Genomic DNA, 27,528 nt, shown 5'->3' with positions numbered 1-27,528 from the left:
TTTACCAGAAGCACTAACTGATAAACTGTAACAATCATAGATAGAACAGAAGTATTACAATACTCTAAGGGTCAGGGCATTGTGGTCATTCTCTGAAATGTTCGCCCGCTATGTGATCTGGTGCCTGACCTGGTTTATTGACTAGTACCAGATCCAGTATGGCCTCTCCTCTAGTTGACTTATCAATATATTTGCCCAGAATCCTCCCTGAACCCATTTGGGTTTGTGGAATTAAATTAGCGAAAGCTGGGTGGTTAAAATTGTAAAATTCATTCCAATGAATCAGGTGTTCCCAAACTGGGGTCCAGGAGCCCTTCGGCTAATGGTTGGGCTCCATGGCATATAAAAGTTTCTGAACCCCTGATATGAATAAGTAGTGACGTGTAGCAATTCCATTCACTTCAATCACCTTTCACTAAATGTGTTAGTCCCTATGTATCCACAGACTAAAGAATTCAGCCAGTACTATTCCATGCATGGTAGTGTTCATCTTTATGAATTGGCCTGATTTAGAGTAATACTATCAATTTACAAAATGGTGTGGGGAGGCCCAATTACATTCCACGCTCGTATTTACATTTTAGATTCCAGTCTCCATAATAAGTTGTTCAGAGAGCTCTTGCATGGGATTTTGGATCGGTCGTCTCATTGAGGCAGGGAAAGGATGGTGGAGTGAAGGAACTGTGGTTGGCAAGAGAAGTGGAACATCTTGTCAAGATGAAGAAGGAAGTTTACTTAAGGTTTAGGAAGCAAGGATCGGACAAGATCTAGAGAATTGCAACGTAGCCAGGAGGGAGCTTTAGAAGGGAGAGCTAGAAGGGGACGTGGGGAGGACTTGGTGAGTGGTGTTAAGGAAAACTCCAAGGCATTCTACATGTATGTGAAGAACTAGAGGACGAATAGACTGAGGATAGGGCTGATCAGGGATGAACGAGGAAATGTGGCTGGAGTTGGAGGAGGTAGTGAAGGTCCTTAATGAATGTGTTGTTTCAGTGTTCACCAATAAGAGTGACCTTGATGAATGTGAAGACAGCACAGAGTAGATTATGACAACACTCAGTCCTCTTTTATTGTCATTTAGAAATGCATACATGCATTAAGAAATGATACAATGTTTCTCCGGAGTGATATCACAGAAAACAGGGCAAACCAAAGACTAACACTGACAGAACCACATAATTGTAACATATAGTTACAGCAGTGCAAAGCAATACCATAATTTGATGAAGAACAAACCATGGGCACGGTAAAAAAAGTCTCAAAAGTCCCCAAGTCGATTGACTCCCAAGTGCCCGATAGCAGGCGGCAAAAGGGAGAAACTCCCTGCCATAAACCTCCAGGCACCGTCAACTTGCCGATGCCTTGGAAGCAACCGACCACAGCTGACACTGAGTCCATCCGTCCGAAAACTTCGAGCCTCCGACCAGTCCCTCCGATACAGCCTCCCAAGCGCCATCCTCTGCTGAGCGCCTTCGACCTCTCCCCGGCCTCTGAAACAAGCAAAGCCGAGGATTTCGGGGCCTTCTGCTCCAAAGATTCCGGTTACCACACAGTAGCAGCGGCAGCAAAGCGGGCATTTCAGAAGTTTTCCAGATGTTCCTCCGTACTCTCATGTCCATCTCCATCAAATCAGAATTGTGCACGGTCCCCTACTTGGCAGATAACAGATATTCATCACCAGAGAGGCCGCGCGCGCTGCTGTCGCGCCGCCATCTTCTCCTCCTCCTTTATGGATAGGCGAATATGCTGGAACATGTCAATGTTAAGACAAAACTTAATAATATTTCCAATAAGAAATGTTATAACTGTGTTCGCGTAGTTAAGTTTCCAAGGTTTAGTTGCCATTCAAGCACTGTCTCTCTAGAACTGTATTGTTGGAGCAATTTTTACCTTAACAGATAAGTTTTTGCTGTGCTTTTTTTAAAGTTTGAAAGTGAATGAAACCATGGAAACTCTCATCCTGGTGATATATCGAGATAGGGGCACATATGGGAATGTTTCAGTGCTTTGCCATCCTCAGAATTTAAAAGCACAACTTGGATTGGACTTCAATGTGCAACCGAAGGTGAGTTGTAATTTGAAAATAAACTTACAAAATGTTGGATATGAATGATTAACTTTCCATAATTTAGAGTATTTGCCTTTGTTCTATACTTGCGGACATATGCCAGTTCGTCTGAGAGGATAATTAGGGTCTCTTCCACCCATTAGAGATATTTATCTGGAGTGTTGCATACAGAGGGCCGTTAGCATTGTCAATGTTCCCTCCCATCCATCCAACAATCCCCTATCATCAGGCAGGAGGTATCGTGGCATTAGGACAAGAGCTGTTAGGATTGGAAACAGTTTCTTCTTTCAGGCTGTAAGACTACTGAACTCCTGCGACCACCCAGGTCTCATCATGTCTGAACACAAAATAATCTGCAGATGCTGGGGTCAAAGCAACACTTACAACACGCTGGAGGAGCTCAGCAGGTCGGGCAGCATCCATGGAAAAGATCTGTCGACGTTTCGGGCCGGAACCCTTCGTCAGGACTGTAGGGGGAAGGGGCAGAGGCCCTATAAAGAAGGTGGGGGGAGGGTGGGAAGGAGAAGGCTGGTAGGGTCCAGATGAAAAACCAGTAAGGGGAAAGATAAAGGGATGGGGGAGGGGAAGCAGGGAGGAGATAGGCAGGAAAGGTGAAGAAAGAATAGGGAAAAACACAATGGGTAGTAGAAGGAGTCGGAACCAAGAGGGAGGTGGTAGGCAGCTGGGGGAGGGGGCAGAGTGACATAGGGATAGGAGAAGGGAGGGGGAGAGAAGTACCGGAAATTGAAGAACTCTATGTTCATACCAAGGGGCTGGTGCTTCATTATGTCTGAAGCACCAGTAGCGTTGTACTGTTTACTTTTTAACTTGTATCATCTATGCACCTTGTTATTTGTCAATTTATTTGTGATAATACTACTTTATGTGTTATGTGCATGAGTTTACGTACTGTGTTGTGCACCTTGGCCTGAAGGAACGTTGCTTCATTTGGGATTATTACGTGAATGACAATAAGCCGAACTTGAATGAACTTGGGGAAGCACCTGCGCAAGTGTAGGCGAAGGGAGGAGGAGACAAAGTGGGAGAGAAGCATTGCCTGGGTTTTCTTGCATCCACAATCTACAATTTTCCTGTTTGGAAAACAGGAATGTTGTCCAAATTATCGAAACTAACAGCTACTTTTCAAGATTGAAGATTGTTTAATGAAATTTCCAGTACACAAGTGTAAAAGAGAACGGAATAATTGTTACTCTGGGCTGATATAGCATTAAAAACACAATGAGATACAGAACATAATAAATATAAGTACATAAGATAGATTGTTTGTGCATAAAGTGACATTTGGCACAGGAGTGTCTGTGCATAAGGATCATATTAAGACAAATGTAAATTCAGAAGTTAAAATGCTGGATTGTAAGTTTCTGTACTTGATATGGCTAAGTAGTTTTTTTTGTGTGGTGGTCTCTACCAAATGAGGTGTAAGGCGCTGCTTCCCTCCACTAGTCTGCAGGTCACTCGTGGGCGAGGTGTAGCACCTGCTCAGTATCCCTGTTAGGGTCACGTGAAGCCGTGGGGGCAGGTGGGGGGTGGTCATATGAGCAGCCGGTGCAGATCACAAGTCCTGGTTATGTGACCACCGACACCAAGACAATCTCTAAAGAGTATTGATAATGGTTGGGATAATGGTTTGCCCATAATGTTGCTCTAGAATTGGATCAATATTAATTTGCATTAGTTTATATTTAAAAAATCTTTCATCCAATGGATTAATCTCTGTTCTCATAAATTTGCATAATATTGACTCAAATGCTTAATCTTAATCATACCCTCAACCAGAGACTCTTGCTGGCCACAAAAGCAGTGCATTGGATTCCCTTACCAAGTCTATTCTGATAATACATGAAACCCCTGGGAAGACAAGGACCAGGACAGCAAAGGTATTAAAATGTTGCCCACACAGTCTTGTGTTTATGAAAATGGTTCCACCAGTGGATTCAAATCACATACCTTCCAGACTCTGAGATGCAGCATTGTACCTTGACTGTGTGCTGAGCTTTAAATGACTGTAGGTTTCTTCTGCTCATGGACAGGGAGGTGGCCATGTTGAGTGAGGAAGCCCCTCAATTATTACAGTCGTGTACCACTCCAGAGGGCCCCATGAGTGGTAACAGTCCAATTGGTCTTAAGCAATGTAATTTAACACTGAAAGCAACACACACAAAATGCTGGAGGAACTCAGTAGGTCAGGCAGCATCTTTGTCCATGAATAACCATCCAATGTTTCGGGTCAAGACCCTGCTTCAGGAGTGGAAAGGAAGGGAAATTCACCAGATTCCTTCTGGTAATTACCTCCCCCTTCCCTCTTCTTCTATTCCCCACTCTGGCATCTTACCTCTTCTCACCTGCCAATCACTTCCCCCGGTGATTCTCCTTCCATTTCTCCCATGGTCCACTCTCCGTCCTATCAGATTCCTTCTTCTCCAACCCCTTACCTTTCCCGCCCACTTGGCTTCATCTATCACCTTCTAGCTAGTCATACTTCCCCTCCCCCACCCTTGATTCTGTCGCTTTCCTTCTTCCTTCCTAGCCCTGATGAAGGGTTTTGACCCGAAACACCAATAGTTTATTCCTCTCCATAGATGCTACCTGACCTAAGTTCCTCCAGCATTTTGTGTGTGTTGCTCTGGATTTCTAGCATCTGCAGAATCTCTTGTGTCTCAGGCGTGGGCTCACTACAGCTGCCTTAAAGCTAACCAGTGATGGGCATTGAGCGATGGTTGGTAAATGTCAGTCACACATTGACATCAGTATCATTATTATTGGAAAATATAAGTGATTTCCAATTTGTGTATGGGTACATCATTTTGTTTGATTTTGCAGATAATTTATTTTGGTGATGGTGAAAGATACCAAAGCGTAGAGGTTGCAGTCTATGATGACGATACTCCGGAAGGGGATGAGGACTTCCTGATGATTCTCACTAATCCCTCTTTAGGATTAGAACTCGGAGAAAGGACCACAGGTAACTTCATGAATATTTGTTTCAAAAGTAACTCGGGACTCTGGACTTTCTTTGTAGGATGGTCCAAGAATGCTTTACTCTTTAAATGGGTGTGTTAGCATTATAACTTGCTTTGCAGATGAATGAGTAAATGGAATAGTTTACATGAGCTGCAAATAAGAAAGCAACTTGACCACTTAGATGAGGGGAAAGTAATAAAGATTGTGTGTATGAATCAGAATCAGGTTTAATATCACTGGCATATGTCATTAAATTTGTTTCGCAGCAGCAGTACATCAAAATATGTAATAATTAAAAAAAACTACAACTCACAATAAGATATTATATATAAAACATTACAGTAAGTAAGTAGTGCAAAGAGAGATCAAAACAAAAATACTGAGGTAGTGTTCATGGGTTCATTGTCCATTCAGAAAACTGATGAGTGAGGGGAAGAAGCTCTTCCTGAAATGCTGAGCATGTGTCTTCCGCTTCCTGTACCTCCTCCCTGATGGTAGTAATGAGGAGGGGGCATGTCCTGGGTGATGGGGGTTCTTAATGAGGCATCTTGAGGCATCTCCTTTTGAAGGTGTCCTCAATACTGGGGAGGTGAGTGCCCACGTTGGAACCAGTTGGACTTACAACTTTCCGTAGCTTTTTCTGATCCTGTGCTGTGTCCCTCCAAATCAGATGGAGATGCAATCAATTAGAATGCTCTCCGCAGTAAATCTGTAGACATTTGCTGGAGTCCTTGGTGACATACTAAATCTCCTCAAACTCCTAATGAAATATAGGGTTATATTTCATTATATCATACCATGTTATAGGATCGTGTGGGCACATGGCCAAGTGGTAAAGGCATTGGACTAGCGACCCGAAGGTCATGAGTTTGAGCCCCAGCCGAGGCAACATGGTGTGTCCTTGAGCGAGGCACTTAATCACACATTGCTCTGCGACGACACTGGTGCCAAGCTGTATGCCCTTCCCTTGGACAACACTGGTGTCGTGGAGAGGGGAGACTTGCAGCATGGCAACTGCTGGTCTTCCATACAACCTTGCCCAGGCCTGCGCCCTGGAGAGTGAAGACTTCCAGGGCACAGATCCATGGTCTCGCAAGACTAATGGATGCATTTATTATTTATAGGATCATATACTACACTCTAATATAGGATTATAAAACATGATTTGATACAACATGTGCATATTCTGAGTTATCTTGAAGATTATGACAAACATTAGAGGGAGATTTCTTATCTATTGGCATTTCTGTTTACCGAATGCTCTTGTTATTACAGCCACTGTGATCATCTCTGCCAATGATGATGGGCATGGGATTCTGTTGTTTAACAACACTGAGCACTTTTTCCTTAAGGAGCCAACAGCCCTAGGTGTATCAGAGAGTGTTGCTGAACTGCACATTATACGAGAGCCACCAGAGGGGACATTTGGGACCGTCTCTGTTCAGTACGCTGTCACAAGTGTGAATGGATCTGATCCTTGGCTGGACTTAATGCCTACACAAGGTCTTATTGTATTGGAAGATGGTATAAGAAAGAAGGTAAATTACTCTTAAAAGTATTTAAACTATCTTTGGCCAAAACAATAGAATTATAGCTGTATCTTTGAGATAATTCGTGGAAGGACTAGAGGGGAAATAGAAAAAGAACACTTCTGGGTAATGTTCTACACACAACACAAATGCTTGTATTCCTAAATAATGTTGAACAGGTTAAAGAAACAAACTTGAACCTGATTCGCTAGCCCCATAATAGCATTATGCTAACTGCTACACTGAGGTAGCATAGCGGTTACCGTGATGCTATTACAGGGCAGGGAATCAGAGTTCAGAGTTTATTCCTGGCATCCTCTGTAAGGAGTCTCTGTACGTCCTCCTTAGGGAATGTCTGGGTTTCTCCCACTGCTCTAGTTTCCTCCGATAGTCCAAAGATGTATGAATTAGAAGGTTAATTGGTCATTGTAAATTGTCCTGTGATTGAGTTAGGGATAGATGGGTGGGTTGCTGGGCAGTGCGGATTGAAATGCCTGAAGAGTCGATCCACGCTATATCTCTAAGTAAATAACCGAAACTAATAATAGTTTGAAATTGAAACTTTTCTCCCCGTTGACCCTCCAGAAGTGCTGTAAACTGTTTTTGAATATTTTAATGTTTTTATGAATGTTGTCTCATGAACAAAGTCACCGGAGAGAAGTACTGTTAGAACTGAAGTAGCCTCTTTATTCGGCAGCGGGGATCATATAGAGATCCTTTCAGAAGAAGAAGGTCTGTTTGACCCAGCACTACACGACATTTTATATGCTAAAGATCAGGACAATTTCATACCTGCAACGCTTCCTTTGAACTGCACACCGCCATCCCACCTCCCTCTTCGTACCCACACGACAGACACCCAAATAATTAACTCTTCCAATTAACTCTGGTTCACTGTTCTCAGGAACCCATTGTTCAGAGCTGCATTCTAGATTTAATCCGCAGTTCATATTCAGATCTGAAGGCAGGTGGCTGAAGTCAGTTGCTGATGTTATTTGTGATATATACTAACCCCAAAAATTGCTAACGTATGTTAAAATAGATAACTGATAAGCAAGGAGGTGAAAGGTTAATGGTAGATTAAAATACATCAGTACATGCTCTCACTAAATGGCTGAAGCAGTCAGATATATGGTATAAGTGCTCATATTTTGTATGTTTCCAGAAACAATGATTATGGAGAAGAAGTACTTATTAAGGTACTTTCTGATATGAAAAGTGTTGGATGTGCCTGTTAATCACTTTAATTATTACCTTCTGTTCACCTATTTCTATTATGTCTGTCTGACATCAAATCCAGACTGACCTGCAGTTTTCTGTCCAAGCAATGTAATGTTTCAAATCATTCTCTGCTACCTCACTTAGGAATCTTAGGGAAATGTTGAGCGTAGGAGAATGAGGGGTGGCTTGATAGAGGTACACAAAATTATGAGGGGTGTAGATAGGGTAAATGCAAGCAGGTTTTTTCCACAGAGGTTGGGTGAGACCAGAACTAGAAGTCATGGTTAAGATTGAAAGGTGAAATGTTTAAGGAGAACATAAGGGGGAACTTCTTCCTTCACAGGGTGGCGAGAGTATGGAATGAGCTGCCAGTGGGAGTGCTGGATTTGGGTTCAATTTCATTGTTTAAGAGAAATTTGTATATGTACAAGGATTGGAGGAGCTATGGAGGGCTGTTACCCAGATGCAGGTCGATGGGACTTGGAACATTAGTAGTTTGATGCAGACTAGATTGGCCGGAGGACCTGTTTCTGTGTTGTAGTCTTCTATGACTCTATGACTCTAAGGTCAATCTAACCCTTCTCTTGCTCATAGCACTCCATTTTCCTTCATTCATGTGCCTGTCTAAGGGTTAATATTAGGATATATTGTTTTGGTTTTGATGCAGTGTGAACATAAGAACATAAGAAATAGAAGCAGGAGTAGGCCATCTGGCTCATCGAGCCTGCCTCACCATTCAATAAGATCATGGCTGATCTGTTCGTAAACTCAGCTCCATCTACCTGCCTTTTCTCCATAACCCTTAATTCTCCTACTATGTAAAAACCTATCTAACTGTTTCTTAAATATACGTTTGTATTTAGTGAAGAAGCCTCAACTGCTTCCCTGGGCAGAGAATTCCATAGATTCACCACTCTCTGGGAAGAACAGTTTCTCCTCATATCCGTCCTAAATCTTCTCCCCTGAATCTTGAGGCAATGTCCCCTGGTTCTAGTCTCACCTACCAATGGAAACAACTTTCCAACTTCTATCTTATCTTTCCCTTTCAAAATTTTGTATGTTTCTATAAGATCCCCTCTCATTCTTCTGAACTCCAGAGAGTATAGTCCCAGGCGACTCAATCTCTTCTCATAGGTTAACCTCTTCATCTCTGGAATCAACCTGGTGAACCTCCTCTGCACTGCCTCCAAAGCCAGTATATCCTTCCTCAAGTATGGAGACCAGAAATGCACACAGTACTCCAGGTGCGGCCTCACCAGTAGCCTGTATAGTTACAACATGACCTCCTGCTCTTGAATTCAATCCCTCTAGCAATGAAGGCTAACATTCCGTTTGCCTTCTTAATAACCTGTTGTACCTGCAAGCCAACTTTTTGCGATTCATGAACAAGCACTCCCAAGTCCCTCTGCACAACAGCATGCTGCAATCTTTCACCATTTAAATAATAATCTGCTCTTCTATTATTAGATTAGATTATTAGATTATTCCTTCCAAAGTGGATGATCTCGCATTTACCAACATTGTATTCCATCTGCCAGACCTTGGCCCACTCACTTAACCTATCTATATCCCTCTGCAGACTCTCCACATCCTCTGTACAATTTGCTTTTCTACTCAGTTTAGTGTCATCAGCAAATTTTGCTACGCTACACTCAGTCCCCTCTTCCAAATCATCAGTGTAACTGGTAAACATCTGCGGGCCCAGCACCGACCCCTGCGGCACCCCACTCACCACTGACTGCCAACTGGACAAACACCCATTTATACCAATTCTCTGCCTGCTATTGGTTAACAATCCACTATCCATGCCAATACACTTCCTCCGACTCCATGCATCCGTATCTCATTTATAAGTCTCTTGTGCGGCACCTTATCGAACGCCTCTGGAAATCCAAGTATACGACATCCACCAGTTCCCCTCTATCCACTGCACTCATTATGTCCTCAAGGAACTCCGGTAAGTTTGTCAAACAGGACCTGCCCTTTCTGAATCTATGCTGCGTCTGTCTAAAGGAACGGCTCTTTTCTAAATGTTCTGCTATTTCTTCCTTAATGACAGATTCAAGCATTTTCCCGACCACAGAGGTTAAGCTAACTGACCTATAGTTGCCTGTCTTTTGCTTCAAGTTCAAAAGTTGGCTTCTTAATTAAAAGCACCACACACAAAATGTTGGAGGAACTCAGCAGGCCAGGTGGCATCTAGGGAAAAGAGTACAGTCGACGCTTCGGGTCAAGACCAAGACCTGCTGAGTTCCTCCAGCATTTCGCGTCTGTTGCTTTGGATTTCCAGGACTGTAGATTTTCTCGTATTTGTGTCTTCCTAATTAATCTCACTTCAGTGCTCCACCTAGTGGCCTAGTTGTGTATTTGTATATGGTAAGATACTCTGTCCAGTTTGGTAAATTAGTTTGTGATTGTCACACGTACTGTGGTACAGTGAAAAGTCTTTGTTTTGCACGCCAATCACACGATCATTTCATCACAGCAGAGCACTGAGGTATAACAAGGTAAAGCAATAACTGAATTCAGAATAAAGTGTTACAGTTACTGAGAAGGTACAATATAGGCAAACAATAAAGTGTAAGGCCATCTGTGTGTCATAGAGTTAATTTTTTATGTATACATTTGGAGATCATCATCATTACCTGCCGTGTTGTATGACATGGATGATCATGGTCTTTCCATGACCATTATCGTTCTTGGCAAAGTTTTCTACAGAAGTGATTTGCCCTTGCCTTCTTCTGGGCAGTGTCTTTACAAGAGAGGTAATCCCATCCATTTTCAATATCCATACAGAGAATAGTACAGCACAGTGCAGGCCCTTCCGCCCACATTGTTGTGCCGACCCTCAAACCCTGCCTCTCATATAACCCCCCACCTTAAATTCCTCCATATAGCTGTCTCATATAGTAGTCTCTTAAATTTCACTAGTGTATCTGCCTCCACCACTGACTCAGGCAGTGTATTCCACGCACCAACCACTCTCTGAGTAAAAAATCTTCCTCTAATATCCCCCTTGAACTCCCCCCCCCCTTACCTTAAAGCCATGTCCCCATGTATTGAGCAGTGATGCGCTGGGGAAGAGGCGCTGGCTGTCCACTCTATCTATTCCTCTTAATATCTTGTATATCTCTATCACGTCTCCTCTCATCCTCCTTCTCTCCAAAGAGTAAAGCCCTGGCTCCCTTAATCTCTGATCATAATGCATACTCTCTAAACCAGGCAGCATCCTGGTAAATCTCCTCTGTACCCCTCCCAATGCTTCCACATCCTTCCTATCGTGAGGCGTCCAGAACTGGACACAGTACTCCAAGTGTGGCCTAACCAGAGTTTTATAGAGCTGCATCATTACCTTGCGACTCAAGCTCTATCCCTCGACTTATGAAAGCTAACACCCCATAAGCTTTCTTAACTACCCTATCTACCTCTCCTACCTTCACTCCTGTCATCCTTTTGCTCTTCACATAATTGAAGAATGCCTTGGGGTTTTCCTTTACCCTACTCGCCAAGGCCTTCTCATGGCCCCTTCTTGCTCTTTTCAGCCCCTTTTGAAGCTCCTTTCTTGCTACCCTATATTCCTCAATAGATCCATCTGATCCTTGCTTCCTAAACCTCATGTATGCTGCCTTCTACCTGACTAGATTTTCCACCTCACTTGTCACCCACGGTTCCTTCACCCTACCATTCTTTATCTACCTCACTGGGACAAATTTATCCCTAACATCCTGCAAGCAATCTCTAAACATCGACCACATGTCCATAGTATATTTCCCTGCAAAGACATCATCCCAATTCACACCCGCAAGTTCTAGCCTTATAGCCTCTTAATTTGCCCTTCCCCATTTAAAAATTTTCCTGTCCTCACTGATTCTGTTCTTTTCCATGATAATGCTGAAGGCCAGGGAGCGGTGGTCACTGTCCCCCAGATGCTGACCCACTGAGAGATCTGTGACCTGACCCGGTTTGTTACCTAATACTAGATCTAGTATGGCAATCCCCCTGGTTGGCCTGTCCACATACTGAGACAGGAATCCATCCTGGACACACTTAACAAACTCTGCCCCATCCAAACCCTTGGAACTAATCAGGTGCCAATCAATATTAGGGAAATTAAAGTCACCCATGATAACAATCCTGTTATTTTTGCACCTTTCCAAAATCTGCCTCCCAATCAGCTCCTCTGTATCTCTGCTGCTACCAGGGGGCCTATAGAATACTCCCAACAGAGTAACTGCTTCCTTCCTGTTCCTGACTTCCACCCATACTGACTCAAAAGAGGATCCTGCTACATTACCCGCCCTTTCTGTAGCTGTAATAGTATTCCTGACCAGTAATGCCACCCCTCCTCCCCTTTTTCTGCCCTCTCTATCCCTTTTAAAGCACTGAAATCCAGGAATATTGAGAATCCATTCCTGCTCTGCTGCCAGCCAAGTCTCTGTAATGGCCACTACATCATGATTCAATGTATGTATCCAAGCTCTCAGTTCATCAACTTTGTTCCTGATGCTTCTTGCATTGAAGTACACGCACTTTAGCCCTTCTACCTTACTACCTTTACACCGTTTATTCTGCTTCTCCTTCCTCAAAGCCTCTCTGTATGTTATAGAGAGCTTTCCTCCATGCACTTCTCTCACTGCTCTATCGCTCTGGATCCCATCCCCCTTGCATTACCCTTCAGAGAATGTCTGCCTGGCGTCAGTGGTCGCATAACCAGGACTTGTGATATGCACCGGCTGCTCATATGACCTGCTTCCATGGCTTCACATGACCTTGCCCAACAGTGAGCTGCAGTTGGTGGAAGGAAGGAGCACCTTACACCTCCTTTGGTAGAGACGTATCTCCACCCATCCACTAAGCTTTGGAGATACACTGCTGTAACCGGCCCTTCTGGTCCAATGAGCCCCGACTGCCCAGTTACACCCATTCGACCTCCCAACCTATTAGTCTGTATGTCTTTGGAATGTGGGAAGAACAGAGCAACTGGAGGAAGCCTGACTGGTCACGGGGAGAACGTACAAACTCCTTACAGAGAGCAGTGAGAATTGAACCCTGATCACTGGTACTGAAAAAGCATTAAGTGAACTGCTGTGCTGAAGAACACAATGATTATAATAAGTATAACTAGTTATCTGCAGAGAGCAGATTGCAATGAGTTGCTATACTCTGATGCCTTTGGCACTGTCTGGTGCCTTGGTTTGTTAGTAATGTGTCTTTTGGTTTATTATTGTCAACAATGCAGTGACAAGTTTGGTTGTGTGCCACCTGGAGCACTGTGAACACCCCTTATCTGAGAAATGATGTGCTGGTATTGGAGAGGGTCCAGAGAAGGTCAACGAGAATGATTCTGGGAAATGAAAGGGTTACTGTACGAGGCGTGTGGATGGCTCGAGGCTGGAGTTTAGAAGAATACACGGGTATCTCATTGAAACCTATCAAATATTGAAAGGCCTAGATAGTGTGGATGAGAAGAGGATATTTCCAAGAGTGCGTGAATCTGGGACCAGATGGTATAGCCTCAGAATAAAGGGGCATCGATTTAGAACAGAGATGAGGAGGAGTTTATTTAAAGCTGAGGTGGATAGTTTCTTGATTAGTCAAAGGTTACGGGGAGAAGGCAGGATAATGGGGTTGAGAGGGATAGTAAATCAGCCATAATGGAATGATGAAGCAGACTCGATGGGCTGCATGGCCTAATCTGCTCGCGTGCTTTATCTAGACAGATCATGCCATAGAACAGAGCACAGAATATAGTGTTACAACATGAAGTACTTCTTGCACTGTGTTTGACCTACTAACCTGTATGTCCTTGGAACCTGGAGCACCTGGAGGACGTTACTTATCGTTAATTTGTTTCCTCAGATTCTGCATATTTCTGCTATTTTGGATGAAGAGTCGGAGATGGATGAAGAATTCTTGGTTACTCTGTTCGCCCCTGCAGGAGGGGCAAGACTGGGTGACAGGACAGAGATACACATCACAGTCCTTCAGAATCAGGCACCACTCGGACTTTTTAGCATCTTCCCTCTAGGAAACAGGTCAGATAAATCTAATACAGAACTACTTGCATTGGAAGTTAAGGATATTTTTGGGATCATTCTGCACATTCGTCATCATCATCATCAGGTGCCATGCCCAGTTTGAGCTTTGACTGCCATGATCCACACACTCCTGTTTTGGGTCAAGTGGATCAATTCATTGGCATTCATTTCCAGTTCTCTGGCTGCTGTCTCTATCATCATTTGTCTTTGTTTTCCTCTTGCTTTCTTCCCTCCAATCTTTCCCATAGTTACTGTGCATACTAACTCCTCTTTCCTAATCACATGTCCAATGAAGTTACGTTGCCTTTTCATGATCTCATACATTATTTCTCTTTTTGTGTTTGCTTTGTTCATGACATCCTCATTAGATATTTGTTTCGTTCATGATATTCTTTGCATCCTCCTCAAAAACCACATCTCTGCTGCTACAATTCGTTTCCTCATGTTACTAGATTTTGTCCAACTTTCTGAGTCATGTAACATAACTGGATAAACATAACATTTCAGTACTCTGAGACGGGTTGTCATGCCTAGTTTAGTATTGGTCAGTATACTCTTCATTCTTGTAAAGGTGTCTTTTGCCATCCCTATTCTTCCTTTAATGTCCAAGTCGCACCTGTCATCTGATGTCACCCAGCTTCCTAAGTAGCAGAAGTTCTGTAATTGTTTTATGTCTTCCCCGTTTATTCTCAGCCTGCAGATAGGATTCTCCTTCTTTTTGGATATCACCATACATTCTGTCTTTTTGCAAGTGATAGATAGACCCATTTTTGCACTTTTTTCAATAACTACATCAATTAAGTTTTGTAGCTCTTCCTCTGTACTTGCAATTAACACAGTGTCATCTGCATAACTGAAATTATTGATGTTTTCACTGCCAACTTTCTGCACATTACAGCAGTAAAATTAAATTACAATTCAAAGGACCACAGTACTGATGTTTATTTTAAAATGAATATTTCCTAGATTCTGCAATGGTGTAATTTTTTATTTGTTTGTGATATATATATATAAATTTCCCTGATGAAAGTGTAGATGAGTGCATTAGTAATTTTCAGGCGAAATGAAGATTGCTGGTGTTGTGGATTGTATAGAATACAGGCAACTAATAAAATAGGATATCTATCAGTGGCAGATATGGGTGGTGAAATGACACATGGAGTTTAACGCAGCCAAGTGTGAAGTGTGCAGCTTGGTAGGTTAAATGCAAAGAAACACTACACTATTATGGGCAAGATCCTTAAAAGTGTTGATGAGCAGAGGGATCTTGATATCCAAGTTCAGAGCTCCCAGAAAATGGCTACACAGGTTGATAGAATGGTTATGAAGACATATGGCATGCTTGCTTTGAACAATAATGACAAGTATGCCATTTTCCTACTTATTAGGCTGCAATTTAACTTCCTGATTTTTGTATTGAGCTCAAAAGTCAGGAAGTTATACTGCAGCCTTACAAAATCCAGATGAAGGGTCTCAACCCGAAATGTGAGACTGTTTATTATTTCCATAGACGCTGCCTGGCCCGCAGAACATTTTGTGTGTATTACTTACAAACCTCTAGCTAGGCCACATCTTGGAGTATTGCATATAGTTCTGATCACCCTATTGTAGGAAGAATGTTGAAGCTTTGGAGAGGGGGCAGAAAAGGTTGCCTGGATGGAGGGCATGTGCTACATTAAGAGGTTGGACAAACCTAAGTTGTTTTCTTTGAAATGGCGGAGGCTGAGCGGAGATCTGTTAAGGTTTATAAGTTTATGAGAGGCACAGATAAAGGCGAGAGATTCTGGAATGGTTCTGGAGGACTGGAAACTTGCAAATGTCGCTCCACTCCTTAAGGAGGGAAGGAGGCAGAAGAAAGGAAACTATAGGTCAGTTAGTCTGATTTCAGTGGTTGGAGAGATAGTGGAGTCGATTGTTAAGGATGTGCTTTCTGGGTACTTGGCGGCATACGATAAAATAGGCCATAGTCAGCATGGTTTCCTCAAGGGAAAATATTGCCTGACAAATCTATTGGAATTCTTTGAGGAAAAAACAGGCAAGATGGACAAAGGGGAGTCAGTGACTGTTGACTATTTGGAACTTCAGAAGGCCTTTGACAAGGTGCTGCACAACAGCCTGCTTAACAAGATATGAGCCCATGGTGTTACAGGAAGGATACTATCATGGATAGAGCATTGGCTGACTGGGAGGAGGCAAAGAGTAGGAACAAAGGGAGCCTTTTCTGGTTGGCTGCCGGTGACTAGTGGGGTTCCACAGGTTTCGGCATTGGAACCGCTTCTTTTTGCATTAAATGTCAATGATTCGGGTGACGGAATTGGTGGCTTTGTGGCCAAGTTTGCAGATAGACGGAGGGGCAGATAGTGTTGAGAAAGATGGGAGTCTACAGAAGGATGTAGACAGATTGGGAGAATGAGCAAAGAAGTAGCAGATGGAATATAGTGCAGGAAATTGTATTGACATGTACTTCGGTAGCAGGAATAAAGGTATAGACTATTTTCTAAACAGGGAGAAAACTCAAAGATCTGAGGTGCAATGAGACTTAGGAGTCCTTGTGCAGAATTCCCTAAAGGTAAACTTGCAGGTTGAGTTGGTGGTAAGGAAGTCAGATGCAGCGTTAACATTCTTTTCAGGAGGACTAAAATATAAAAGCAAGGATGTAATGCTGAGGCTTTATAAGACATTGGACTATTGTGAATTGCTTTTGCCCATTACAGTGCCAATAAAAAGTATTCCCCCCCCCCCAGAAGTTTTCATGTTTATTGTTTTACAACATTGAATCACAGTGGATTTAATTTGGCTTTATTTTACACTGATCTTTTGTGTCAAAGTGAAAACAGATCTCTACAAAGTGATCGAAATTAATCACCAATATAAAACACAAAAAAGTAATTGCATAAGTATTCACCTCCTTTAATATGACACACCAAATCATCACTGGTACAGCCAGTTAATTTTGGAAGTTATATAATTAGTTAAATGGAGATCACCATGTGCAGTCAAGGTGTTTTAATTGATTGTAGTAAAAATACAACTGTATCTGGAAAGTCCAACTGCTGGTGAGTCAGTATCCTGGCAAAAACTACACCATGAAGACAAAAGATCACTCCAAGCAACTCTGCAGAAGTGTTACTGATAAGCAGAAGTCAGGAGATGAGTACAAGATGGGGTGAGGGGGAAAGTGCTTTTTATAGGCACTGTATCTAAGAAAAATGTGCCGGCATTGGAGAAGGTCGTGAGGAGGTTCGTGGGAATGATGCCGGGAATCTGAGGGGTAACATATGAGGAGCTCTGGGACTGAACACACTGGTGTTTAGAAGTATGAGAGGGAAACTTATTGAAACCTATCGAATAGATAGAGTGGAGGTGGGGAAGATGTTTCCTATAGTGCATGAGTCTAGGACCAGAGGGCACAACCTCAGAATAGAGGGACATCCATTTAGACCAGAGATGAGGAGGAATTTCTTTAGCCAGAGGGTGGTGAATCTGTGGAATTCATTTCCACAGACGGTGTAGAGGCCAAGTCATTGGGTATATTTAAAGTGGAAGGTTAATAGCTAAGAACATTCCTGTTCTCTGTTCTAACGGGACATCCTTCTATTCTGAAACTGTGTCCTAGACTCCCCCACTACTACTTCTGCTCTGAAGCAGAAACTGGTTGATGTAATTCCAGGTGACTGAGTCTAATTGTGATTCCCCCAGCAGCTAACGTTCGCATGAGGCACCCATTTTGGTCCATGAGAGTAATTCTAAACACAATATGGATTTGCACTGTTTCCAGCATTTTGTGTGTGTTGTTTGGATTTCCAGCATCTGCAGATTTTCTCTTGTTTGTGAATGGATTAGCACTAGAATTGTTTTACATTCTGATATCAGGAACGTCTTAATGCTCCCTGTTATTTTATTTAGGAATCGCTCTCTGACCCTGGAAGAAGGCAATAAAACCTTGTATTTTAATATTTCTCGAAGTAATGGTTTAGAGAATAGAGTGACTGTGGACTGGGAGACACAATCTGGGACAGCATTTGGAATAAGTGAGTTGCATTTTTAGAAATAATGTGTAGAAAACCTGTTGCAAAAGGTTCAGCATAATCCTGATGAAGGGTCTTGGCCCAAAATGTCAACTGTTTATTCCCCTCCTTAGATGCTGCCTCGCCTGCCGAGTTCCTCCAGCATTTTGTGAGAGTTACTCAAGAGCAGTCCTAAGTCTTACAATCTCAGGGCAAGGAGTTGAACAGAAAATATATATGTAATATAATCCAGTCATATCCTTGTAATATTAGAGACTTCAATTCAGAGTGTAAAATTATCTATTGAAGGAAGGAGCTTTAAATTCCATAAACTCATGAACACTGTTTCATTATTTGTCTTTTGCACTATCTCATTTTTAAATATTTATTTAGAGATACAGCACTGTAAGAGGCCCTTCTGGCTCAGTGAGCCTGTGCTGCCCAATAACACCCATGTGACTAATTAATCCGCTAACCCGTGCGTCTTTGGGAATTGGGAGAAATCTGGAGCATGCGAAGGAAACACATCTGGTCATGAGGAGAACGTATAGACTCCTATAGGCAACAGTGGGAAGTGAACCTGTGTTGCTGGCATTGTAATAGATTTACTCTAACTGCCGTACTGAGTTGCTGCCCTCTTTCAGGAGCAGCATCTTCCCCTTCAGCATCAGATTCCTGAACTGTCCACGGGCCCCCGAACACTACCTCACCATTCTGCTTTTGTGAACTCTGGGAGAAAACTAACAACGTATGGTCGTGACATCCTTGACAAAGCTGGCAGCTCAAGGAAAGCTCAGAAACGTCGCATGTACATTCCCCTCCTTAGACGCTGACTGACTTGCTGTGTTCCTCGAGCATTTTGTGTATGTTACTCAAGATTTCCAGCATCTGCAGAGTTACTTGTGTTTAAATATTAGAGTCGTGGAGTCATAGAAAAGTACAGCATAGAAGCAGGCCCTTCAGTCCATCTAGTCTATGCCAAACCATTTAAATTCTTATCTTTAGTGGCTGATTTGATTGGAAATGTATGCGTTATAACAATAGTTCAAAGTAAGTTTTTTATCAAGGTGTATATATATATATATATATATATATATATGTCACTCTGTACAACCCTGAGATATGAACTCTCTTGGAGAGGCTGCTGGGTTCGAGGTGCTTCCCCCGGAGAGGCTGTTGGTTCGAGCAGTTTCTCTACCCAAAGCTCTTGGAGATGTTATAGAAATTCTGAGATTTATGGACTGGACCGTAGCGTATATTGTCCTCTTTCAGTTCTGTATTTTTCTCATGTTCTCGCCCATTCTTTCTTGTTGCAGATCGGCAAGCTGGGGTTTGGGATTTGATGTCCTTGTCACTGATTCTCCGTGTGCCTGATCTGTTAGTTTTTGTGCGAGGGAGGGTTGGGGGGTGGGGGTGCGGTGGTTGTGGTTTGGAGCTTTTGTTTTCTTTTTACTTTTCACGTGGGAGTGGGGATTGGTGTCTTTTCTTTCAACCACTTCTATGCTTATTCTGTATTTTATGGCTATCTGGAGAAGACAAATTTCAGAGTTGTGTTCTGCATACATATTTTGATCATAAAATGAACCCTTGAACCTTTGAGATGATTAGATGGCATTGGGCAGCACCAAGCAAATAGGGGAGGGCAGCACTGGGCAAACAGGGGAGGGCAGTACTGGGCAAACAGGGGAGGGCAGTACTGGGCAAACAGCAGAGGGCAGCACTGACCAAGCACCAGAGAGCAGCAGCGAGCAAACACTGGAAGGCAACATAAGTGGGTGGGGCCAGCCTCCAACCCAGAGTAGATTCCAGTACACCCACAGAGACCTCCCCCATACCGTCTTGACATTTCCTCCCTTGGATAACAGCAACAGGCAATCCCATGGCCGAGGCCCAGACCTCGCCACAACCAAAGCAATGTAGCTCTCCCGCCGTCAGTCTCACCGATGAACCGGTGAACCTGACTCACAGTGTTCTATGTTGCTGATGTCCAATAGGGCCTTGTGATCACAATACAGATATCCAAGACAATTACTCGTACCTTTTTTTGGACTGCATATCATCCAATGGTACAACGATATCAGAGCCCCAAGCTGAGAGCTGGGGTTGGGTGTGGGGATACAGGGAACATGAAACAATGGTCATGGTGGTGAGGCCTGCAGAGTTTCTCAGGGTTCAGTCCCTGGAGAAAAGTGCAATTAAGCCACAGATAAGGGTGGGGATGTGTAGAGGAATAATCTAAATTGTTCTGAGGAGTGGGTTGTAAGAGTTCTTGAATTCAATGGCCTTCACAGTTCTGCAATTATACAGATCTGAAGCAGGCCCTGAAGACTTTTTTAGTAAGATGTATCTTTGTGTAAGATGTAATTTGTCAATGATAAGTAAATCATTAAAACTTTCGAAGCAACGTTATACAAAGTCATAGAGCACTACAGCGCAGAAACAGGCCCTTCAGCCCATCTAATCCATGCCTAGCTGTTATTCTGCTTTGCTCTATCAACCGGTACCTGGACCATAGTCCTCCATACCCTTCCCATCCATGTACTTATCCAAACTTCTTATAAGTGCCACGGTAGCATAACAGTTAGTGCGTCACTATTACAGCTCGGGGCGACGGAGGTTGGAGTTCATTTCTGGTGATGTCTGTAAAGGGTTGTACGTTCTCCCCATGACCGTGGGAGATTCTTCTGGGTGCTCTGGTTTCCTCCCACAATCCAGTAGGTTAATTTATCATTGTAAATTGTCCGTGATTAGGCTAGTGTTAAATTGGTGAGTTGCCTGGATGGTGCGGCTCAAAGGGTTCAGTGCTGTATCTCTAAGTAAATCAATAAATGATAGTTCTGATGAATTATGAAAAATGTTTAATTAATATCCACGATGTTCTTATCTTTTCAGAGGGTGATATTCTGGTGTTGTCCACAGTGCAGAATTTCCCCGAAGTACTCGGATCAAGGTGGTGTTTCCTGACATTTAACAACAGTCTGTTTGGAATTTTTCTTCGAATAAATGGGAGTGACTGGGAGTTAGGTGCAGTGTCGACCCTGTACCAATGGCGGGGTGTATTTGTCTCAGTGCAGGTAACAGAAATCCAAAATGCCCTGAATTGCTTGTCTGGAATTATAATTGATATTTTTTGGAAACTGAAATAGGAAGTAGAACGTAGAACAGTTCACCACAGGACAAGCTCTTCAGCTCACAATATTGTACTAACCCGACTGAATTAGTAATCAAATGGCTCGCTGAACTACTCCCCCCTGCCTACACAATGTCCAGATCCTTCCATTTCCCCCACATTCATGTGCCTTCCTAGATGTCTCTTGAAAGTCCTAAGTTTTTTAATTTTTAATTTTTTTTTCAGATTCATCACAGTAACAGAAGTTAATAATGTCATTTTCTTACAGAACATCGAAGCACAGAATCCCACAGGATGTACGACCTTTGTTAAAAGTGATGTATCTTATATAATCATAACTCACAGTGGAATAACAGGAGTGAAAGCGTCCAATAACAGCATTTACAGCTTTACATTGCAAACTGAATTAACGTTGGTATGAGTTATATACAGCTTCCTGTTTTTAGTTATTAAATTGAAAGCTCAAAGTAAATGTATTATTTAAGTACGTATATGTCATCATATACTATACTGAGATTCACTAACTTGTGGGCATCCACAGTAGATACAAAGAAATAGAATCAGTAAAATGAACTACAAAGACAAACAAACCAACAATGTGCAAAAGGTGACAAATTGTGCAAACACAAAAAAAAGTATGAATAAATAATACTGAGAACACGAGTAGTAGAGTCCTTGAAAGTGAGTCTGTAGGTTGTGGAGTCAGTTCAGAGTTGAGGTGAGTGAAGTTTCTGGAGCCTGATGGTTGAAGGGTAAACCTCTTCACTTAGAATTGTTGAACGTGTTGCAGCAAGAGTTGTTTTTGAAAGAACAGAATCTATGACAAGGGAAAGATCTAAGGAACTATGATTAATTAATCATGTATTTCATACCTCATCAGATTAATATTGAAATCAGGTTTAAGGTTAATTGTCATTCAACGATACATGAATACCCATGAGTACAGCTATGAAACAGTGTTCCTCTGGGGTCAAAGTGCAAAACACATGCCGAGCACAAGGCACGCATAGCACTTATAAGATAGGAGTAAACATACAAGATACCAGTGAAATACAGTCAAGCAAAAAAATATATAGTCCGAGTCCCTGAATCCATGAATGTTGCAGGAGTCTGCAGTCGAACACAATACAGCTTGTCATCTGCCGAGGAACAATAGGGGCAGCACTGACACAAGCACGGATGCTGCACCACACTGCCTCTGTCTCTCTAGTGGAGGACCTGACTCCGACGTCACGCTCTAGGTGTCTGCAAACAGGCGACACTCCAGCTTGAGGCCTCGTTATGACTGAGACCATACAGCTCTCCCACCACTTTCCAATAAGCCAATGAATTGGACTTACGACATTCCACACCACTAATGTCCAACAGGGTCTTGCAATCACAAGAAAAGTGAGTGGGATGATCACTTGCTGTTAGACTGCGCACTATCTTCATGCACCGATGACAATAACTCCTTTGATTGGCCCTGTAGAAAACCAACAACATTTACTGCTAGCCAAACAAAACTTTTGCTCATACACACAAGCGACTCTGCAGACACTGGAATCCAAAGCAACACGCACAAAATGTGGAGGAACTCAGCAGGTGAGGCAGCATCTTTGGAATTGAATAGATGTCTACGTTTCTGGCTGAGACCCTTCTTCAGGACTAAAAGCTTTTGGTCTATAGAGCAGTTGGCTTTCCTACATTACTCTTCCCCAAACTGCAGCAGAATATGTGGATCTTAGATCGGCCTTCACAGCCACCTGAGGACCGGCCAATGACAACCCCTTAGGAGAACATCATAGTCCACTCGCGTATCCACACCACTACTTCAGCTAACGTTAAGATTCAGCAATTCAGCTGTCATGCATCAGCTCAGAGAAGTCAGGTCTTCAACAGCTGTAGGATTACCAGGCTTCCTTATTGCTAGCACAAGAAATTTGCAGATGCTGGAAATCCAGAGAAACACGCACAAAATGCTGAAGGAACTCAGCATGTCAGGCAGCATCTGTGTAAATGAATAGACCCTCAATTTTTTTGGCCTATATCCTTCATCAAGCCTAGCAATGTATTCATGTTTACTTATGAAGAAACACCATGGAATAGGCCCTCCCAGCCCTTCAAGCCGTGCTGCCTAGCAACCCCCAATTTAACCGTAACTTAATCACAAGATAATTTAGAATGACCAGTAAACCTACAGGTACATCTTTGGTCTGTGGGAGGAAACTGGAGCACCTGTCGAAAACCCACATACTCCACTGGGAGGATGTACAGATTCCTTGCAGCTGCTCTGAGCTGTAATAGCATCATGCTAACTGCTATGGGAAGGGGGTAAAAAAACCAGAAGAAGAAGGTGTGGAGAGAGGAAGCAACCAATGTGCAAAAGACAACAAACTGTGCAAACACAAAAAAAACAGAATAATAATAAATAACTAAGCAATAAGTATCAAGAACATGAGTTGGAGTATCCTTGAATGTGAGTCCATAGGTTGTGGGAACAGTTCAGTGTTGGGATGAGTGAAGTTATCCTTTTTTGGTTCAAGAGCCTGATGGTTGAGGGGTAATAACTGTTCCTGAATCCAGTGGTGTGAGTCATGAGGCTCCTGTACCTCCTACCTGATGGCAACAGTGAGAGGAGAGCACGTCCTGGGTGATGAGGATCCTTGATAATAGATGCTGCTTTCCTGCGACAATGCTCCTTGTAGATGTGCTCAGTGGTGGGGATGACTTTACCCTTCATGGATTGGATTATATCCAGAATTTTAACATGTGTTAAAGGACAGCTTTTGAATAGTTTTGAAGGTTTTTGAAGAGGAGAACATTTTCTTTCCAGTGCCATTGAAAGGGTTCAGCCGGAAGTGTCGACATTTACTCTTTTCCATTGATGCTGCCTGGCCTCCGGCATTTTGTGTGTTGTTTAAAAAAAACTTTCCTAACTCTTATCACATTTGCTGAAATCAAGTGAGGATGATATCTGTGAAAAATATAAAATTTCTTGCATGAAGAGAAGTGGAGGATATATCACAAGTTTAATACTTTATAAAAAGAATATAACTAATAAGATGAATTAGCATCAATTACATTAATACCAAGCTGTATAAACCATTCTTTGGAGCACTACAAAGAAAGTATCTATACATTTTCTGGCTTGGGACTGATTTAAAATCAATAAACTTTAAGTTTATGTATTTATGCTTGTACTTAAGTTTTAGGTGCTTAAAAGAAAAAAAAAGGTTATGATTAGTTTTATTTGTCACCTGTACAATTAAAACATGCAGTGAAATGCGTCAAATTAGATCAGTGAGGATTCTGCTGAGCAACCTACAAGTGTTGCCACACTTCTGGCACCAACAATAACCTGCCCACAAATCACTACCCTAACCCATCTGTCTTTAGAATATGGGAGGAAACCCATGCAATCACAGGGAGAATGTACAAACTCCTTACAGACAGCGGTGGCTAGAAAGTTTTGCACTAACTGCTACACTGCTGCGCTACAAAGAAATAGATCCTCGTCAGGTCTATCCGGGGTGAACCTTTGAGTTTTTACAGACAAACGATAGAGTTAATAATTTCTAAGATCATAAAATGAGATTTTATTTTTGTTAGTTTTGTAAGTCCAACACATGAAAAACAAATTGCAAGAAAAAGATGAGAGCCGAAAAGAATGGGTCTTTGTTCTTTACTTTAGCGAGACGCACACATATCACGTGGTAGCATCATGACGTATACGATTCACTTATTTCTGCATATAACCTATAATGAATTATTTAATCAGATAATCAATGCTTACTCAAATGCTATCAAATGTATGTGCTGTATGTGCCTCGTGCTGAGTATGATTGTTGGTAACGTATTTTGCACCTTGACTTCAGAGTAATGTCGTTTCATTTGGCTGCATTTATGTATGGTTGGATGACAATTAAACTTGACCTATTCAACTACATTACTGAAATATTAAATACACAACAATCTTCCCAATTGTTTTGTGTTTTTTCCCAAACTACTGCCTTGTATCCTCACAATTAGTAAGATGCCTAATATATGTTATCAATATACATGTTATTATTCTGATGATGTGACGTCTTCAAATGTTAAATCAAATAGATATAAGCTTTTTTTGTTAGAATTTTAATGTGTGATCCCTGTCTTGCTTTAATTTTTCTCCACAGATTCAATCTTTGATTGTCCCAGAGAGCAGTGATGTAAAACACTTCACACAGGAAAACGAAGATTATTTGATCATCAGCAGTCAAGTGGATGCTCTTGACAGTAACTCAAAGGTTAATTTTGAGGTTACACTAATTTGAAATTGTGATGTTAATTTCAACATATTATTTCTAAAGTTAAAAAACAATAATTAAGTAGAACTCTTATCTCTCTGAAATAGTTAATTCAATGCTAGTAAATAGTTTAGATTAGATTATGAGGACAAGCAGTCCTCTTTTATTGTCATTTAGTAATGCATGCATTAAGAAATGATACAGTTTGTTCCTCCAGAATGATATCACAGAAACACAAGACAAACCAAGACTAAAAAACTGACAAAAACCACATAATTATAACATATAGTTACAACAGTGCGAGCAATACAGTAATTTGATAGAAGAACAGACCATGGGCACGGTAAAAAATGTCTCAAAGTCTCTCGAAAGTCCCAACATCTCACGCAGACGGTTGAAGGAAGAAAACTCTTCCTGCCATGAGCTTCCAGCACCACAAACTTGCCAATGCAGCATCCTGGAAGCATCCGACTACAGTCCGACTCCGAGTCCATCTGAAAACTTCAAGCCTCCGACCAGCTCTCCGACACCGAGCACCGAGCACCATCTCTGCCGAGCGCTTCGACCCCAGCCCCGGCAACAGGCAATAGGCAAAGCCGAGGATTTGGGGCCTTCGTCTCCGGAGATTCTCGATCACACAGTAGCAGCAGCAGCGAAGCGGGCATTTCAGAAATTTCTCCAGATGTTCCTCTGTGCTTCTCACAGCTGTCTCCATCAAATCAGGATTGTGCACGGCATCCTACTTCACAAATACGATATGAATTCAGAGCGGCTGCGCCGAATAGTATTCAAATAGTATTGAATTAATCAAATTTTCACCTTCATTATGCCTATTATACCAGAATGTCTTGGAGTCATAGAACACTACAGGACAGAAACAGGCTCTTCAGCCCATCCAGTCCATGCTGAACTATTATTCCGCCTAGTCCCAATCACCTGCACTCAGACCATACCCCTCCCACCCATGTTCTTATCCAAACTTCCCTGAACTGTTGAAATCAAACACATTCACCACCACTGTTCCCTCTATGCTGCACGGGTGCACGGCCACGCAATAACTGAAATGATCCCGCGCATTTAGCCTTTGTTGTCGCGCAGGTAGAAGTTTGTATAATGTTAATATAATTTTAAAATTGTTAATCTAATTTTGAAATTATGCTGGTATAATTTTGAAATCTATGTTAGTATAATTGTGAATTGGCAATGGCATTGGACAATCTCGAATCTTGAAGTTGCAGTAAGTAGATAGACAGCAAGGCAAATAGATGGCGCAAAGAAGGAATCGTAAGGTTGTGTCCTGGATCATTCAGAAATGTGATGGCCAAGGAGAAGAAGCTGTTCCTAAGATGTTGAATGTGGGTCTTCAGGCTACTGTCCTTCCTCCCTGAAGGTAGTAATGCGAAGGGAGCATGCCCTCGTGGTGACAACCCTTCATGATGGATACCACCTTCTTGAAGCACCACCACTTAAAGATGCCCTCAGTAGTGGGGAAGATTGTGTCCAGGATGTAGCTGGTCGAGTTTACAAACCTCTGTGGCCCAGTGTTCCACCCAGAATGGTTGTTTATAGAAGTCTGTTGGGCTGGCTATTGTCTGGAACCGCAATTTTTATGGTGTAGTTAATGCTGCATTCATGGAAGTAAGTGGTCATACAGTGCAGCCATGTCAAAGTTCAGAGTAAATTTATTATCAAAGTGTGCATCTGTTACTATATACCTTGAGATTCATTCTCTTGCAACCATTTACAGGAAAATAAAGAAATACAATAGAATTTGCAAAAAAAAAACTATACATAAACAAATACTAACGAACAATTGATGTGCAAAGGAAGACAAATTGTGCAAAAAGATCCTGAGAATATGAGATGTAAGGAGTCCTTGAAAGTGAGTCTGTAGGTTGTGGAATCGGTTCAGAGTGAGGTGAGTGAAGTTATCTATGCTGGTTCAGGAGCCTGATGGTTGAAGGGTAATAACTGTTCCTGAACCTGGTGGGGTGGGACCTAAGGCTTCTGTATCTTCTGCCTGATGGTAGTAGTGAGAAGAGAGAACGGCCCGGATGGAGGGGGTCTTTGATGATGGACGCTACTTTCTTGTGGCAGCGCTCCGTGTAGATGTGCTCAGTGATGGGGAGAGCTTTGCCTGTGATGGGCTGGGCTGTGTTCACCACTTTCTGTAGCCTTTTCCCTTCCTGGGCATTGGTGTTTCCATTCCAGCTTGTGATAGGATTCTCTCCATTGTGCAGCTGTAGATATTTGTCAAAGTCTTTGGTGATGTGCCGAATTTATACAAA

General features: G+C 42.4%; 1 protein-coding gene across 1 annotated transcript in view; it reads left to right on the top strand.

Moving 5' to 3' along the window:
* Nucleotides 1-27,528, top strand: part of adgrv1 (adhesion G protein-coupled receptor V1) — a 514,329-nt gene that overhangs the window by 186,980 nt on the left and 299,821 nt on the right. The window contains exons 40-47 of the mRNA XM_063069242.1: nucleotides 1,927-2,065; nucleotides 4,910-5,051; nucleotides 6,326-6,588; nucleotides 13,660-13,835; nucleotides 17,745-17,869; nucleotides 20,738-20,974; nucleotides 21,116-21,390; nucleotides 25,130-25,240. Coding sequence (XP_062925312.1) covers nucleotides 1,927-2,065; nucleotides 4,910-5,051; nucleotides 6,326-6,588; nucleotides 13,660-13,835; nucleotides 17,745-17,869; nucleotides 20,738-20,974; nucleotides 21,116-21,390; nucleotides 25,130-25,240 — 1,468 coding nt within the window. The remainder of the gene's footprint in view (nucleotides 1-1,926; nucleotides 2,066-4,909; nucleotides 5,052-6,325; nucleotides 6,589-13,659; nucleotides 13,836-17,744; nucleotides 17,870-20,737; nucleotides 20,975-21,115; nucleotides 21,391-25,129; nucleotides 25,241-27,528) is intronic.

This window comes from Mobula hypostoma, chromosome 16 (assembly GCF_963921235.1).
Source record: "Mobula hypostoma chromosome 16, sMobHyp1.1, whole genome shotgun sequence".
Taxonomy (NCBI): domain Eukaryota; kingdom Metazoa; phylum Chordata; class Chondrichthyes; order Myliobatiformes; family Myliobatidae; genus Mobula; species Mobula hypostoma.
Note: the sequence above shows the minus strand (reverse complement) of the source record. Positions and strands in the feature narration are given on the sequence as shown.